The sequence below is a fragment of the Phoca vitulina genome, unplaced genomic scaffold (genome assembly GCF_004348235.1).
Source record: "Phoca vitulina isolate PV1807 unplaced genomic scaffold, GSC_HSeal_1.0 scaffold7, whole genome shotgun sequence".
NCBI classification, from domain to species: domain Eukaryota; kingdom Metazoa; phylum Chordata; class Mammalia; order Carnivora; family Phocidae; genus Phoca; species Phoca vitulina.
This window is the reverse complement of record NW_022589710.1, coordinates 28,375,013-28,393,065: the sequence shown is the minus strand read 5'-3', so window position 1 is coordinate 28,393,065 and position 18,053 is coordinate 28,375,013. Positions and strand designations below refer to the sequence as shown.

Genomic DNA, 18,053 nt, shown 5'->3' with positions numbered 1-18,053 from the left:
CTCAGGTCATGATCCCAGGGTCCTGGGATCGAGCCCCGCATTGGGCTCCCTGCTTGGCGGGAGGCCTGCTTCTCCCTCTCCCACTCCCCCTGCTGTGTTCCCTCTCTCACTGTGTCTTTCTCTGTCAAATAAATAAATAAAATCTTCAAAAAAAAAAAAAAAAGAGGAGGAAATTAACTCCAAACTAGCAGAAGGAAGAAAATAAAAAACAATTCAATGATACTGACAACCAAAAAACTGTAAAGAAAGTCAATGAAACCAAAAGCTAATTCTTTGAAAAGATGAGTAAAGTTGTTAAATCTCTATCCTGACTGACCAGAAAGAAAAAGAAGGCACAAATGACTAATATAAGTAATGAGAGGAGAGTCATCACCATAGATCCTATAGACCTATAGTATCCAGTATGGTAGCCACTAGCCACCTGTGGCTATTGAGCACTTGAAATGTGGCTAGTTCAAAATGAGATGTGTTGTAAGTGTAAAATGCAACCAGATTTTGAAGACAGTATGAAAAGAATGCAAAAATATTTTAGTCCTTTTTTACGTTGAGTACATGTTGAAATTATAGTATTTTAATATAAAATAATATTAAAATTAATTAGACCTGGGGTTTTTTTTTTTTACTATTTAAAATAAGGCTACTAGAAAATTTAAAATTATATATGTAACTCATTTCTGTAAGATAGCACTGCTATTAATAACAAAAGAATAAAGGAGAATGTTATGAACAACTTTGTGCCCATAAATGTAACAACTTTGATAAAATGGACAAATTCTTTGAAAGATAACAAGCTACCAAGCTAACTCAAGAAATATGTAACCCAAATAGTATAGTATCTGTTAAGGAAATAGAGATTACAATTAAAAAACCTTTAGGGGTGCCTGGGTGGCTCAGTTGTTAAGCGTCTGCCTTCGGCTCAGGTCATGATCCCAGGGTCTTGGGATCGGGCTCCCTGCTCGGCGGGAAGCCTGCTTCTCCCTCTCCCACTCCTCCTGCTCGTGTTCCTTCTCTCGCTGTGTCTCTCTCTGTCAAATAAATAAATAAAATCTTTAAAAAAATAAATAAAATAAAAAACCTTTAAATAAAGTGTCTATTGCAACAACTTGCATGCTAAAATAGCACATTTGAACATTATCAAGTAAAATGCCAAATACCATTTTATGGTGGTGAATTGTGCTACATTTAAATCATATAGGGTTTTATAGGACAGAAGTCCTAAAATGTTTGGTCTCAGGAGCTCATTACATTCTTAAAAACTTTTGAGGATCCCAAAGAAAATCATTTATGGAGTTATATCTATTGTTATTTACCATATTAGAAACTAAAACTGAGAAATTTAAAAAATATTTAACATACTCATTTATGTAAACATAAAAAACGTTTCAAATGGAAAATTTCGTAAGATAAGTGGCATTATTTTATCCTTTTGCAAGTTTCTTTAGGGTCTGGCATAGAAGATGACTTGAATTCTCTCATGCCTCAGAATTCAGTCTACTGCCATATATGTTGTTTTTGCTTGACGTATGTGTAGAATATTCAGGTTCACATGAACATGTGGTTTGAAAGGGGAATATTTTAACAGCCTGTTGAAATACTTGTAGATATTCTTCTTTGCTACTGTAGCAAAAATTCAACTTACTTGCAATGTGGAATCCAGAAACTCCAGTGAACATTCCAGCTGTATTACATTAAAATCCATTGGTCTGACTTGAACGGATCTTTTAATTTACCATGTTTGATTTTGCAATATATGCATTGGTAATTTGGAAAATACTGATTCTCTGCAGGTCTATGGGTCTTTTAATATTGACACATTATCCAGGGTTATATTTGTTAGTATCATCACCAATCTCATCAGAAGTTTTTAAATATTAGGAAGCAGTCAAGCTCATGGTGGCAGGTACAAGTTTTCTAATATTCTGATTTTTGCTTGAAAACTCAAATTTTATCATTGACAACAAATTTGTCAGTTATTTTTCTTAAATGATCAACTTCATTTATTTAAAGAAAATGTTTACCACATACCAAGGTCGGCATAGCCATAGTTTATCTGGCATTCTTTCAAGTAAAAATGATGTTCCATGAAAAAATCAACTAGTTCAGCTTACAACTCAATTGCACAAATGCTTTTTTTGGGGGGGGGGGCAGACATCACACTTTATGCACACTTCCCATTTTAGCACAGAGAACATTTTTTTAAAAATTTATGCTAGATCAAGATTCAACAGAATTAGTATTTTTACTGCAATTGAGTGGTGGTTAACTAACTGTATTAGTCGACTACTAATACAGATTGGTGCCACTACCCTAATTCATGTTACCACACCAACAGTTTTACCCTCCATTGTTTTTGCACCATCACTGTAAATGTTAACATAGTGGAAGAGGCAGATAGCATGTTAATATTATTAAGTATGAGTGGAAACGGTTATTTAGATTGCATAATGCTTTCTTTTTTCAAGATCATTGGTATTTATGATTCTCTAATTATAATTCTTTGTTTTTTAGATGTTACAATGTTAAAAACTGGTTCTAGTCTTCTCAGAGAGGAGGAGGAAGATGATCAGGCAGACAGCATTCATAATCTACCACTTGTAACATCCCAAAGGCCGTTTTATGATGGGCCAATGCCAACTCCCCGGCAAAAGCCATTCCAGTCAGGTTCTACGCCCATGCATCTCACACATAGGTTCATGGTAAGCCTTGGATCTACACTTAACTTTAAAATAGTTTTATCTAACTCTTTAACTTGTAAGTATTTTATCTCATTATAATTAATTTTGTTTGGTACAAAATATTTTTAAAAACCTTGATACTGGCCTGGAGCACTTTGGTTCATTATAATTTTGTGGTTGATTTATTTTATGGTTAACTTACAGTTTTAATCTTATTTCAGCCTTATTATTGGAAATCATGTTAAATGAAATTCTGCTTTGCAAAGTGACATATAATGAACATAATGTGACTGTATATCTTGCAATATCTCTTGACTGTACTTCCAAACTTGATTTCTCATATTTTTATTTAAAAGTTTATACTGATTTCAAAACACTAGTTAGAAGGTGTTTTTTTTTTTTTTAAAGATTTTATTTATTTGACAGAGAAAGAGGGAGAGAGAGCACAAGCAGGGGGAGCAGCAGAGGGAGAGGGAGAAGCAGGCTTCCCGCCGAGCGGGGAGCCTGATGTGGGGCTTGATCCCAGGCCCCTGGGATCATGACCTGAGCTGAAGGCAGACGCTTAACGACTGAGCCACCCAGGTGCCCCAGAAGGTGTTTTTTGAAGGCACCTCCTAGTTTAATATATTAGAAGGTGATAAGTACTATGGAAAACAAAGTATTTGCCTCTTTTCCCCACCCACCCCACTGGAATGTAAATTCCGGAAGAATAAGAAATGTTTCTGTTTTGTTTACTGATAGCACTTAGAAAAAGGTATGACACAGTAGGCATTAAGATTATATTTCCTAAATGGATGAATGAATATATTAGCTTTTTGTTTTGAGAACTAAAAGTTTAATATTTTTATTTGTTGGTTATTTAAGGTTTTCCACTGAGGACTTTGCCTCTTGTCCTTTTTGAAAGGTATAGGCCTGGCATAAATTTGTATGTAAATATTAAAGGTGATGTTTTATTTTAATAAAATTTTTATTGCTGTCCGTAATCATCAAGTAATAGGTCTTAATTTTTTATTGTCAGCTATTTTATTTATAGTTATTTGTAGTAGAGAAAAGGAAACATTAGAGCCTAGTGTGTGAGCCTGTAGTATATATGGGTGGAAGGTAAGTTTTCTAAACGGTATTGATTTATGTTGCCTTAAAATGTGTGTATTTTTTCCTACAGTATAAAGCAGTTAGTTGGAATAGGAAAATATCCTGTCATTTGTATCCATATTTATAAGTAAATAAATTTTTGAGATATTTCTTTTGTAGAATTTAATGGTTTGGTTGTTCAGAATTGTATTTTTTTATGGCAGTCATGTAATTTTTAAAATATTAAATGAAATACTCCATTTGCTAGTAAATATTTATGTGCCTTCTTATGAAAAGAATAGATAGTAATTGTAGTTCTGATGTCACTACTCTTACTTGAAACTATTTAAAGGTAGATGAGCTGTGGTTGCTCCCATAACTTCAATTTTGATAGACTGAATTATATTTATTAATTTGTACTACTTTAGTCTACTGATTCTAGGACCTTTAATTTTTCTCAGACTTGTATTTAACCTTAATGTTTGTAGGTGTGGAACTCTGTTGGAATTATTCGCTGCTATAATGATGAACAAGACAATGCCATAGATGTGGAGTTCCATGATACCTCCATACACCATGCAACACACTTATCAAACAGTTTGAATTACACAGTAGCAGATCTTTCTTACGAAGCTGTTTTGTTGGCATGTGAAAGCACTGATGAACTCGCAAGGTAAATTCCAGATTATTAGGAAGAATTTGTCACTGCTGAATTGTTAGATACAGAAGAGTTTCATACATAATACCTCAGAACATGTCTGTTTTTGCCTAATTGTCCTGTCCTTTACATTCTCTAATTACAATTTCAGATGACATGGGGCGTCTGGATGACTCAGTCGGTTAGGCATCTGATTCTTGATCTCAGCTCAGGTCTTGATCTCAGGGTTGTGAGTTCAAGCCCTGCGTTGGAGGGGGGAGGAATTGACGACACAATTCACAATTTGTAATTGCAAGAGAAATTAAAGAGTTAGATTAAACATTGTTACTCTGTTTCATTACTATTGTAAGATATATACATATAATATACAGATGTATATAATATGGTATATTATATAATTATTATTATAATTATTTCCATATAATATTTAATATATATACTGTAAACAAAAAAGCAGTACAGGATTTTTAGGAAATAAAAACTCCCCCCTGAATTCTATTCTCAGATATAACCACTGTTAACAATTTGGTATGTATTCTTCTAGATTTCTTTTTGTATAAACCCCTGCCTCCTTTTTAAATTTACTTTATTAGTGTAATTCATGTACAATAAAATATACCTGTTTTAGGTATACAGTTTGATGAGTTTAACGAATGTGTGTGTATTCAGGTAAAAACTATCACAATCAAAAAATTATTTTTTATTTTTTTAAATTTTTTTCAAACATTTTTTAATTTAAATTCAATTAATTAACATAAAATATATTTTTGGTTTCAGAGGTACAGATCTGTGATTCATCAGTCTTATATAATACCCAGTGCTCATTACATCACATGCCATCCTTAATGTCCATCACCCAGTTACCCTATCCCCCCACCCCCCCTACCCCTCCAGCAACCCTCAGTTTGTTTCCTATGATTAAGAGTCTCTTATGGTTTGTCTCCCTCTCTGGTTTCATCTTGTTTTATTTTTTCCTCTCTTCCCCTATGATCCTCCGTTTTGTTTCTTAAATTCCACCTATCAGTGAAATCATATGATAATTGTCTTTCTCTGATTGACTTACTTCGCTTAGCATAATACACTTAAGTTCCATCCATGTCATTGCAAATAGTAAGATTTCATTTTTTGATGGCTGTGTAATATTCCATCGTGTGTGTGTGTGTGTGTGTGTGTGTGTGTGTGTGTGTGTGTACCACATATTTTTTTTTAAATTTATTTATTTGTCAGAGAGAGAGAGCACATGCAGGGGGAGCGGCAGGCAGAGGGAGAAGCAGGCTCTCTGCTGAGCAAGGAGCCCGATGCGGTACTCGATCCTAGGACCCTGGGATTGTGACCTGAGCCTAACGCAGACGCTTAACTGACTGAGCCACCGAGGTGTCCCTATACCACATCTCCTTTATCCATTCATCTGCTGATGGACGTTTGGGCTCTTTCCATAGTTAGGCTATTGTGGACATTGCTGCTATATTTTTAAGTAATCCCTACACCAATGTAGGGCTTGAACCCACAATCCCAAGACCAAGAGTCACACACTCTACTGACTGAGCCAGCCAGGTGCCCCTCAAAATATTTTTTATCACTCAAAAATGTACCCTTGTATCCCTTTGCAGTTAATACCAGCCTTGGACAACTACTGACCTGGGTTTTTTTCTGTTTTTTTGTTTTTTGGGGTTTTTTTGTCACTATAGGTTAGAACTGAAACTTTTAAAAAAGGGAGGGGGCAGAACAATATTGGGTAAGCAGATACATAGACAGAATTATGATGGAAAAGCAGTGAAATGCTGAATCTATCCATATTTTTTTAAGGAAGAAAAAATATTTTTATTCAGCTTTCAGTTATTTTAGCCAGATTGCCTTTTCCTGATCTCTTTTCTTCAGCTGATTTTAGTGCTTATATACTTGATTATAGATTTTACCAACTCCGAGGTGATTTGAAATTAATCCTGATTGAATACATTAGCTTCTTGCTGCTCAAAGTGTGGTCCACAAACTAGGGGCATGGGTCACCTGGAAGCTTGTTGAAAACAGAATCTCAGACCCCACCCCAGACCTAAATCAAAATCTGCATTTTAATGAGATCCACAGGTGATTGAGTATGCATTAGAGTCTGAAAAACACATTTTAACATTTTAATAGTTTCCTAATTTACACATTGTAAAATCCACTCAATACTTCATTATTGAATTAAATTAGTTCACTAAAATAAAACACTGTTGCCTCAGTGTCTTCAACTCAGAGTCTTACATAATTAGAACATTTGTTTCCATGTGCAATTTTGATTTCAGGTGTCTTTCTCTATTTTCCTGGATATGTTATTTCACAGCTATATACAATGTTACTTTTCATTTTAAAATTGAATTTAGGGGTGCCTGGGTGGCTCAGTTGGTTAAGTGTTTGCCTTTGGCTCAGGTCATGATCCCAGGGTCCTGGGTTTGAGCCCCTCATCGGGCTCCCTGCTCAGCAGATTCTGCTTCTCCCTCTCCCTTTGCTGCTCCCCCCCCCCCCCCCCCCCCCCCCCCCCCCCCCCCCCCGCTGGCTCCTGCTCTCACTCTCTCTCTCTCAAATAAATAAATAAATCTTTAAAAAAAAAAAAATTGAATTTAAAATTACTCTTCAGAAAATCAGTACTACCTCTGGTTCCAAATACTATAGTATCTGCATTCCCAAGCTTAACTTTAATAACTTACATGTATGTATCTATGCAAAGAAAAAAGACTGGAAACATATATCAAATTGTTAGCAGTGGTGGGATCTTGCTGGTGGGATTATGTGTGATTGTTTTTCCTTTTTTTCCTTTGTTTTCCTGTATTAAATTTTTTTGGCAGTGAAAGAACTCTTCTGTAACATTTTGATGCTTCTTCCCTTTTTAAAAATTTAGTTGTGATTTTTCTGCACATTTGCAACCTAGGATCATATTCTGCAGATTTTAGTCTGCCTGTTTTCACTTAACATTAAGTTATGAGCATTTTCCTGTTAGTGAAACATGAAGTTATGAGCATTTCCCTGTTAACATAACTGTTAATGGTTTTAATATAGTTCATTTTAAGGATATTTCATAATTACTTTCTCAAAGCTATTTTTGTACTATTTATGTTTAATAAAAAAATTAGCTATTTGGTTTTGTCACTGGGTATCATGATTAGTTTTATATATATAAAATATCAAATATGAAAGTTTGGTTGTTTCTGTCTTGTCTCAATTTTTAGCAAGCTTCACTGTCTGCACTTTAGTTCTTGGGATTCAAGCAAAGAGTGGATAGTAGACATGCCTCAGAATGAAGATATTGAAGCTATATGTCTTGGTCTGGGATGGGCAGCTGCTGCCACCAGTGCCATGCTCCTTCGATTGTTCACTATTGGAGGTGTTCAGAAAGAGCTCTTCAGTCTTCCTGGGCCTGTAGTATCAATGGCAGGACATGGAGAACAGCTTTTCATTGCTTATCATAGAGGTAGATTTTTTTTCTAGTCTTTTATAATTTTACCGGGACCTGAAGTAAAATGAAAATTACTTGAGTTTTTTTTCTCTTTCTGTTGTTTTGGGTTATATACCTGCTTTTGCATTCGTTTTAGTATTTGAATCAGTGTCGTCTTTGAATGTACAGAATTTTGTTGTATTCACTAAATGCAATGAAAATGAAAATATTTTATTTATAGGGAAACTGTTCTAGAAAGAATTCCAAGGTTAGTTACTTCCATGTCTAAATCTTAAAAGAATTTTCAGAGTTTAAATGCCTCAAAAAATAAACTAACTTCTAGTGTGCAGGAGCAAGTCAACTTGAATATGACTTAAAAAGTTGCTGCTTCCTTTTCTTCACCTCATATTCTGTCTTCAGTCCCCACCACTATGTTGTCAAGACTGATTTTATCAAGATTATTGATATGGGGCAGGTGACCTTCATCTCAGGGCCATGAGTTCAAATCCCATGTTGGGCCTAGAGCTTACTTTAAAAAAAAAAAAAGATTACTGATAATCTTGTTATGCTTATTTTTTTGGTCATTCCATTGGAAACACTTTCTTTTTCTATTTTTTAAAAATTTTATTTAAATTCAAGTTAACATAAATACTGTAGTATTGGTTTCAGGAGTAGAATTTAGTGACTCATCACTTAACATGTAACACCCACTGCTCATCACAATGAGTGCCCTCCTTAATAACCCATCATCCATCTAGCCCATCCCCCTGCCCACCTTCCTTCCAGCAACCCTGTTTGTTCTCTTAACTATAGAGTCTCTTATGGTTTGCCTCCCTCTCTGTTTTTATCTTATTTTATTTTTCCTTCCCTTCCCCTATGTTCATCTGTTGGGTTTCTTAAATTCCACATATGAGTGATATCATATGATATTTATCTTTCTCTGACTGACTTATTTTGCTTAGCACAGTACACTCTAGTTCCATCTTTCTCTCTTTTTTTAAATTTTAATTCCAGCATATTTAAAATACAGTGTTATATTAGTTCCAGGTATACAATATAGTGATTCAACAATTCCATACATCACCCAGTGCTCATCACAACAGGTGCACTCCTTAATCCCTATCATCTATTTTACCCATCCCCCATCCAGCACTTTCCTTTTTTTGATTCTGTGACATCACTCCGGATGTTTTTCTTCCTGATAACTCCTTTAGCTATTCTGCTGGCTGCACCTCCTATGCCAGCCTCTTAGCTGGAGTGCTCCAGGACTCTGTCTCTCTTCTCTAGTACCCTCTCTAGATGAGGAGCTTCCAGTCTTTTGACTGTTAGCCCTAATAAGAAGTACGTTCTACATTGCTATTCTGTATATATCTGTAAATGTAACTGAAATAAAAGTCTCATGGACAGTATTTACTCTTTGATTTCCGTTTTCTTTAAAGATCTTATTTATTTATTTATGTATTTATTTATTTATTTGACAGAGAGAGAGAGAGCACAAGCGGGGAGCAGCAGGCAGAGGGAGAGAGAGAAGCAGGCTGAGCAAGGAGCCCGATGCGGGGTTGGATCCCAGGACCTAGGGATCCTAACCTGAGCCGAAGGCAGATGCTTAACTGACTTAGCCAGGCAGTCGCCCCTGATTTCGGTTTCCTTTAAACACTCTTTGTAACTTTAAATTGATTTCTTGACTCATAGCTCAAAAATGCAGTTTGAGAAACTATGGGATATTTCCTTAAGGCCTGTGGCTTTATTTATTTTTTTTTTAAGGTTTTATTTATTTATTTGACAGCACAAGTAGGCAGAGTGGTAGACAGGGAGAGGGAGAAGCAGACTCCCCATTGAGCAGCGAGCCTGATGTGGGGCTCGATCCCAGGACCTGGGGATCATGACTCAAGCTGAAGGCAGACACTCAACCAAGTGAGCCACCCAGGCACCCCAGGGCCTGTGGCTTTAAATATATCTGTGTGTACATGACTTATACATTAGTATCACCAGCCCTACCCTCTCCTTGTATCTACAGACTTACATATCCAGTGGCCACTTCAAATCTCTTTGTACAATTTTGATACACATTTCAAACTTAACTTGGTCATAATAAAACCTTTGGGGTTTTGTTTTTGTTTTTTACCTTCCACCTTGCCTTTTACTTAGTTTTCCCCATCTGAGTAAATGGCATACTATTATATTAACCCAGCCACTCAAGGCAGAAACGAATCATGGATTCTTCTCTTTCCCTCATCCCCCTATATCACCCTGTCAGTGAAGTTGTATCACCGTGTCAGTTCCATCGAGTAAAAACATTCCAAACCGACTTTTCATCTCCTCCACTAAAACCCCAGTCCAACCCAGATGTCTTCTCTTGAACTAGTAGCCCTGTAACTGGCTTGTTAGCTTCAGTCCTTGCCTTCCACAGTCCATTCTCCATATAGCAGCCTGAGTGATCTTTTAAAAACATAAATCTGAACACGTCCCTCTTCTGCTCAAATTCCTCTGATGACTTCCCATTGCTTTAGAATAAAAATCAAACTTTGTATCACAGCTAGGAACGTCCTACATGATCTGACCTTTGCCTGCCTCTTCAACTTTATCTTTTGCCACTTCCATGTTATTCATTCTAGCCATACTAGCTTCTTTGTGTTCTTCAAATTTACCAAGCTTGTTCCCATCTTAGGACCTTTTCATTAGCTGTTCCTTCTGCTTACTATATTATAGCTCTTTCCCCTAACTAATTTGCAATTTATATCTCAGCTAAATTTCACTTTTTCAAAGAGGCCACCTCTGACTGTCCAGTCTAAAATAATCACTCAGCCTGACACTCTGTATCACATTATTATTTTAATTCTTTGATAACACTTCACATTTTTTTTCTTTTTCAAAGTTAGTCTTCCCCTACCTGAATATAAATTTCATGAGGACATGTCTTTACCATTGTAGCCCTAGTACCTGGCACATAGTAAACTCTTTGTAAATATTTCTTGGGTGAATGAATTACCACTTAATACCACTTTATATAACTAGTCCCTGTAACATAATATTCTGCTTCTAATACCTGAATGGTACCTCAGACCAGGTGGGTTATCCATAAAAGGTAGTGTTAGTTAATATAAGAATTCATCACAAAATCAAGTCAATTCACAGAAGGTACTCTAGACTGCTTTATAGCTAAATAGTCTTTGATACCTGATTTCTATTTATATATTCTCACTAGGTACAGGATTTGATGGTGATCAGTGCCTTGGAGTTCAACTGCTAGAGCTGGGGAAAAAGAAAAAACAAATATTACATGGTGATCCTCTTCCTCTTACGAGGAAATCCTACCTGGTGTGGGTTGGATTTTCAGCTGAAGGCAAGATAAACTCATTTATTTATATTAAAGACATTTTTTCAAGTAGAAATTGTTCCATTGTTTTATTCCTAATTGTTTTTTTAAGGCAAATTGTCTATATTGTATGTTTAAATTCCTTTACTATGTTGGCAGTGGGAAACGAATTGTTAGGCAAGGTAGCCGTTGTTTTATGTATAAGATCTGTTGTTCATGTGAATTCTGGTTAGAGAACATACAAAGAGAGAAATACATTTCTCTAAAAGTTTGTTATGGATAGCAAGGAGGAGTTGGGAAACAACAGTGAGAAGGCCAAGAAAGCAAGAGGAAGAAGAGTACTAAAGACAAAGATCTTTAGATCATCACTGTGCATCAGGTTCTGATCATTTTTCCAAGTCTCTCTTAACTAGCGAAACTTCAGATTCAGGTTTAACTTTTTTTTTTTTTTTTTTTTAACTGAAATTGTCTTTTACAAATACTGCTATATTCCAGCAGGTGGCATAGTTCTCACTGAAACTATCAGCTTTTTCTCTTGGATAAATTTTAGTCATATCACATGCAATTTTTTTTTCTTTTATTCAGTTAGATCTTACTCTGTGTGGTTAATGAAATTTTGTGGGAAATGATCTTTAATTATTCACCTTTTTGCTTTTGAATTGACAATTGAATCATTGGTATGTATTTTTTAAATAGGATTTATTTCACAAATATGTAGCTATTTCCCCCGAGTGATTTCTTTTTCATTTGCTGTGTAGGTACCCCCTGTTACATGGATTCAGAAGGCATTGTTCGAATGCTTAACAGAGGGCTTGGTAATACATGGACTCCCATATGTAACACAAGAGAACACTGCAAAGGAAAATCTGATCATTACTGGGTGGTTGGTATCCATGAAAATCCCCAGCAACTGAGGTAGGCTATTAGAAAGTGCTTAGTTGATTCTTTCTAAAAAGTACTTTGAAATTTTTTGTTTTGTACTCTTTTGTTTAGAGGTACTTAAAAATTTTTTTTGTCCTTTACCTTAGTTCATTTATTTGCTTTCCATATTCACTAACTTAGAAATTTGTTTATATTCATTTTGAAGTTTTCAACATGACTTAGAACTTACTGAACAAGATAGAAATTAAGTTTATTGGTGTAACTGTAGTATTATTTCAGCCAGACAGGGAAGGGAGTTCTGGCTAAATGTGGCATTTCATCTTTTATTACAGCCTTTTATTTTAAACTATGATTTAGAATTGAATAATTTAGTGGCTTTTTGAGATTTTTAAAAGCCTCAGTAATTATAACCAGGGAGAGGGCTAATAGAAATTTAGTAGTTGACTGCAAGTGTAAAACTCAATCTGTATAGTCTCTATTCAATATTAAATATTTTCCTCTTTTTTGACACCTGATATCTTCTTGGTCTAAGTAGTTGGCAGTGGTATTGTGTAGGTACTTGGTGAACAAAGAGGTCTCTGCTTTCATGGAGCTTATAGACTGGGGAGACAGATAACAGAAATAAGTAAATGTTAATTACTACTTGGGATAAATGCCACAAATTAATCTTGAGTAGACCCATGATGGGGAATAACAGAAGGGCACGTTCTAGGTAGCATGGTCACATAGGACTCTTAATACAGATAGTATTAAAATGAGACCCAAAGCCAAGGAGTCTGTTGGGCAAAAATGGAGTGAAAAATGATCCATGCAGAATAGACAGCATGTATAAAGGTCCTCAGGTCAGAAAGAGCTAGGTATGTTTAAAGAATTGAAAGAATGTAAATGTGGCTAGCATACGAGAAGTGAGGGTTGATGGGAGGCCTAAGTCCATGATGATATCAGGAAGTGAGACACAGGCTGCATCATAGACCATACAGAGAAGTTAGTATTTCATTTGAAGTTGTATCATGAAGCCATTCTACAGTTTTATCTGGGGAGTGATGTAATCTGATTTATACTATAAAAAGAAAAATACATGTGGTAAATGGAAAGACAAAGTAGGGAGCCCAGTTTTCAGTCAGGGGATTTATCCTGCTCTCTGAGGATGTTTGGAGATGTGGGGTAGTATTTTTAGCCATCACAATGATTAGGAGTTACCCTGGCATTTAGAGAGCTGTGGCCAGGGCTGTCAAACATCTTACAGTGTGCAGGATGACCTGCTCAACTACAGATTATCCTTCCCCAAGTGCTATCAGTGCCTCCATTGAGAAACATTGAGGAGGATTTTGCAGTCATCTAGCTGAGCTATAAGGATAGCTGGAATTAGTGTGGGGGCAGTAGAAATTAAGGGAACTAGATTTGAGATAGAAGCAGTAGGATTTTGTGATAGATGGGGTGTTGGGAGTGAGAGAGAAGACTCAATGACACCCGTGTCTCCAATTAAAGCAACTAGATGGATAGTTGTACCATTTACAGAAATAAGAGACATGAAAACGAATTCTCTCTTGGGTATGTTAAGTTTGAAATGCCTGCAGGATATCCAAATGGAGATATCAAGAAGGTATTGTAATACATGATTGTAAGATATAAATTTGGGAATCACCAGAATATAGAACGTATTTAAAGTCATAATAATAAACGAGATCACTGAGAGGGAAAGAAACAAAAAAGGTCACAGAACCCACCCCTTAGAAATTCCAACATTTAGAGGTCAGATATTGGGAGAAGGAGCTTTTGAATGAGGAAAAGGAATATTAGCTAAGCAAATAAGAGAAAAATCACTTGAAGAGGGTCATATCACAGAAGCTGTAAGTAGACTATTTCAAGAAAGGCAGTAGTTAGAAAAGAAAATAAAAATGGCTCTTGAATATATGAAAAGATACCAAAATAAGAAAAATACAATCAAAACTAAAAAGAATTCTCTTTTTACTTATCAAATGAGGAAAATCTGAAAATTTGATAACACTCTTAGTTGGTGAGGCTGGGGGGAAATAATCAAACTTAAAATTGCTGTTAGGAGTATAAATTGGTTACAATCCCTATGGAAGGCAATTTGTCAAGAACTACCAGAATTAGAAATGCATGTGCTTTTTTATCTGCCTTAGGATTTGTCCAGCATATATACTAGTACTTGCTATTTAAAGTGTGATCCATGGACCAGCAGCATCAGCATCACCAGGGAGCTTATTAGAAATGCCAAATATCAGGGTACCTGGGTGGCTCATTGGTTAATTATATCCTTTCAGCTCAGGTCATGATCCCAGGGTCCTGTGATCAAGCCCCATGTCAGCTCCCCACCCCGCCATGCTCTCTTTCGTACATGCATATGCGCACACTTTCTCTCTCTCAAGTAAATAAAATCTTAAAAAAAAAAAAAAGAAACACTGAATCTCAGGCATCACTTAGACCTACTGAATCAGAACCTGCATTTTAACAAGATCTTCAGGTGCTTTGTGTGCGCATTAAAGTTTAGGAAGTACTGCTGCTAGCACATGTGGGAATGATACATGTAAAAGATATCCTACATTGTAGGATTGTTGATATTAGCCAAGGATTGGAATCCTAAATTTCCATTAGTAGAAGAATAGGTAATAATGTTATGTACAAGTGTACACTAGAATACTATGTAGATTTTTTAAAAGATGAAACACATCATTTATGTGATAAGGGATGTGTATCAGAATATATAAAGAACTCTTGTAACTCAAAAAAAGTTAACTCAAAACATAGGCAAAGTATTTGAATAGACATTTCTCAAAAGAAAACACACGTGGCTTATAACGCATGAAAAGATATTCATTAGTTATTAAGCATCATTAGTTATTAAGGAAATGCAAATCAAAACCACAGAGATACCACTTCATACCCACTAGGATGGTTATTATCCAAAAGATGGACAATAACTAGTGCTGTTGAGCATGTGGAGAAATTGGAACCCTAACCAGCACTAGGTAGGGATATAAACTGGTACAGTTTGGCATTTCCTGAAACGGTTAAAAATAGAGTTAGCATATGACTTAACTGTTCAACTCCTAGGGATATAAATAAAAGAATTAAAAACACGTCATTTGAGTCCATACAAAACACCTGCCTTTAATCATGAATATGAGTAATTACTAATCTATAGAAGCTGTCACTTCTATCTCCATTTGAAACGCACATCAGTTTAGCAAAAACTGTCTTTATTGTTTCCTCTGAAGATTTTTTTTCATGATCACTACTGGTTAATATATAACTGAGTTTACTTTGCTCTCTACAAACATCTGCCTCCCTTCCTTTTCTCTTTAGCTTTTAAAAGCTCTTAAGAGTTATTTAACATGCTTGAAAACAAATTCTTTTTTTGAGTTTTGTTTGTTTAACTAGCGTTTGTTATAGTACTGACTATATGTGCTACACTACATAAAGGTAAATAAGGCCAGCAGTGGAAGAGTTGGCTGGTAAAATCATTATCTACTCGTGAGTAACTGCTCTAAACAAGTTGTGAACAAAGTCTCCTCCATGCAACCCAGGACACAAAGCAAAACTTGTTGCCTGAGGGAAGCTTAGTCTGGACATTGGCCCCAATTTTCTCTAGTCTGATATTTTTTCAACTCTTCCTTTAGTAAGAGAGCAAGTTTTATTATTAATTTGAAAAGGAATTTAAGTAATTTTGTCTTCTTGGTAAACCGTAGTTTATTTTTTCCATTTTCTCCTCCAGATGGTTTAGCCACACAGTTTCCAGGAAGCTCATTCATTGTAGGCAAAACCCACCAAATTAGCAGTCAAATGAGTTTGCTTTTCCTCTTCTTCCATGAAAGGGATATTTAATGGAGAACAGGTCTTTTTATTTCAAGTCTTTAAAAGATAAGAAATGTGAATTAGTACTCTGCTTTGATGTAAATGTGGCTTGAAAAAACTATAAATAAAATCCTAATTTTTCTTTGTGACAGTTGCTTACTATGACTAAGTCAATAAAATATTTGAGCTATAAAATGTTTTTAAACAAGAGAGTATGTATTTTTATAGAAAAAATAAATGTTAAGGCAATTAAGATTACTCCCAATGTTACTTCTGATTTTGTTAATATACATATATAAGTATATAATTAGACTTATTCCTTTCTGAATGCACATGTTCTTTTTCATTTTGCATAACTAATAAACCACTGGCTTTTGTGAATGACAGAATTGCTACAAGAGATTTTTTTCAAGTATTCACATTGCTACCTCACATTGTGTGGTGACAACCACTGATTTACATGAAATCATAAAAGGGAAGGAAGAAGAAGAAATGAAATTATATGTTCAAAAATATTGGAGCTCTAAAAACATGTTTGTATTTTTATTATATGGTCACAAAAAGAAGGTGTATTCAAATCTTATTAGGAAGGGGGGGCCTCTGTAGTTTGAAAAAAATTCCTGAGTATTGCCACTTATTAATTTTTAATTATTCTAGTGGGCATTTGATAATATTAGACACTTATGAAAAAAATTTATACCAGAGGATCTGATTTCTACTTAGTATTTCCCTTTAAGAAAGTCATGACTTTAAGCCATGACTAAAAGGCTGTACTATAAATGGGTGGTTATTAATAAGCATTGACTATTGTACTATATTTTTAAATGACTAGAAAAATTAGAAAATTCACCCAAGGTACTTACAGTGTGTGAGCATGGTTTTCCAGTGGTTTTCTTATAAATAATTTGGAGTACATAAGTTAAAAGGGTATTCTACGTGCGTATATCATTCTGTGATTAATGAATGCTTTTTAATTAATAAATTACATTAGTATTCATACTGATGGTCGTCTTTAAATACCTTACATATCCTAATCAGAAAAGGTTTAGACAAAGTTCTTGCCCACTGAGCTATTTATTACCACATAAGGCAACCATTGATTTAGCAGAGCAGGTATATATTATAACCAGGTATATATTGGATTTTCTGCTTCACTTTTACCAATATCTAGTAATAGACACTTATCTGTATTGGACATAACACCATCTTTTTCTCTTATTTGACACTTTTACCAAACTGATAAATAAAAGTGAAATGCTTTATCAGCATTTCATCTTGGGTGATCTGTTTTATAACATGGATCCCTTGACAAGTCTTTATGGCACAGCTGCCATATTTTAAAAGTGGGCAATTTGCTAAGGAAAAACTGATGTGAGGAGGGATTGTTGAAATTCTTGAAATGCATGGGGAGGGATAGTTTTTAAACCTAATCAGGTGTGAAGTTAAAAAGAGTAATTTGTTGTATATTATTAAGCCAGCTATTGGCATAATATTATTCCAAGTTACTGAATTTAAGAAATTTTATATTTTAACAGTTTTTATGATTTGGGTGGAAGTTTTTGTGGTGAGACTTTTTTTTTACTGACAGGTGCATTCCTTGCAAAGGTTCTCGGTTTCCTCCCACTCTTCCGCGCCCTGCTGTAGCTATATTATCCTTTAAGCTTCCTTATTGTCAGATTGCAACAGAGAAAGGACAAATGGAGGTATGTGGAAATCTTACCTTGACACTCTGAATTTGATAATATAATGCCTGTGATGTAGACATTTAAAAATTTCCCTGATGACCAGTGTTGAATACTCATTACTTTATAATTAAATAAATAGTGGTAGCAGGGAGGGACGATGACTGCTTATGATCACCAGGGTACCTGATTGCCATCACTGCTTCCAGGGATTTTGTCTGTGAGGTAAATGGGTATGAACATCAGGGTAAGGCTCTCAGTCGCAGAGTTGGGTGAGTGCCTGAGAGGGCAGGCCTCCATAAATATTGTGTTTTAGGCCAGGCTTGCCTCAGTTTAGTCCTAGCCCTGTGCCATCAAAAGTCATTTGAAATCTTGTAATTAGTTAATCTAAACAAATAGCAAACCAGCTCTTAAAAAATAGTTTACCAAATTCTCTGAGCATTAACTATGATAGCTAAGAAACTATTTAAAATGCTATATTTCCCTTTTTTTAAGGACAGAAGATGAAGTTAAGCTTTGGTATCACATTAAAATTTGA

The 18,053-nt window shown here is 35.2% G+C and overlaps 1 protein-coding gene across 2 annotated transcripts in view; it reads left to right on the top strand.

The window, feature by feature from the left end:
• Window positions 1-18,053, top strand: part of WDHD1 (WD repeat and HMG-box DNA binding protein 1) — a 59,037-nt gene that overhangs the window by 28,352 nt on the left and 12,632 nt on the right. For both annotated transcript variants that reach the window (XM_032405157.1, XM_032405156.1), the window contains 6 exons: window positions 2,509-2,696; window positions 4,235-4,419; window positions 7,611-7,852; window positions 11,022-11,159; window positions 11,891-12,047; window positions 17,422-17,536. In XM_032405157.1, the coding sequence (XP_032261048.1) occupies window positions 2,509-2,696; window positions 4,235-4,419; window positions 7,611-7,852; window positions 11,022-11,159; window positions 11,891-12,047; window positions 17,422-17,536 (1,025 nt within the window). The remainder of the gene's footprint in view (window positions 1-2,508; window positions 2,697-4,234; window positions 4,420-7,610; window positions 7,853-11,021; window positions 11,160-11,890; window positions 12,048-17,421; window positions 17,537-18,053) is intronic.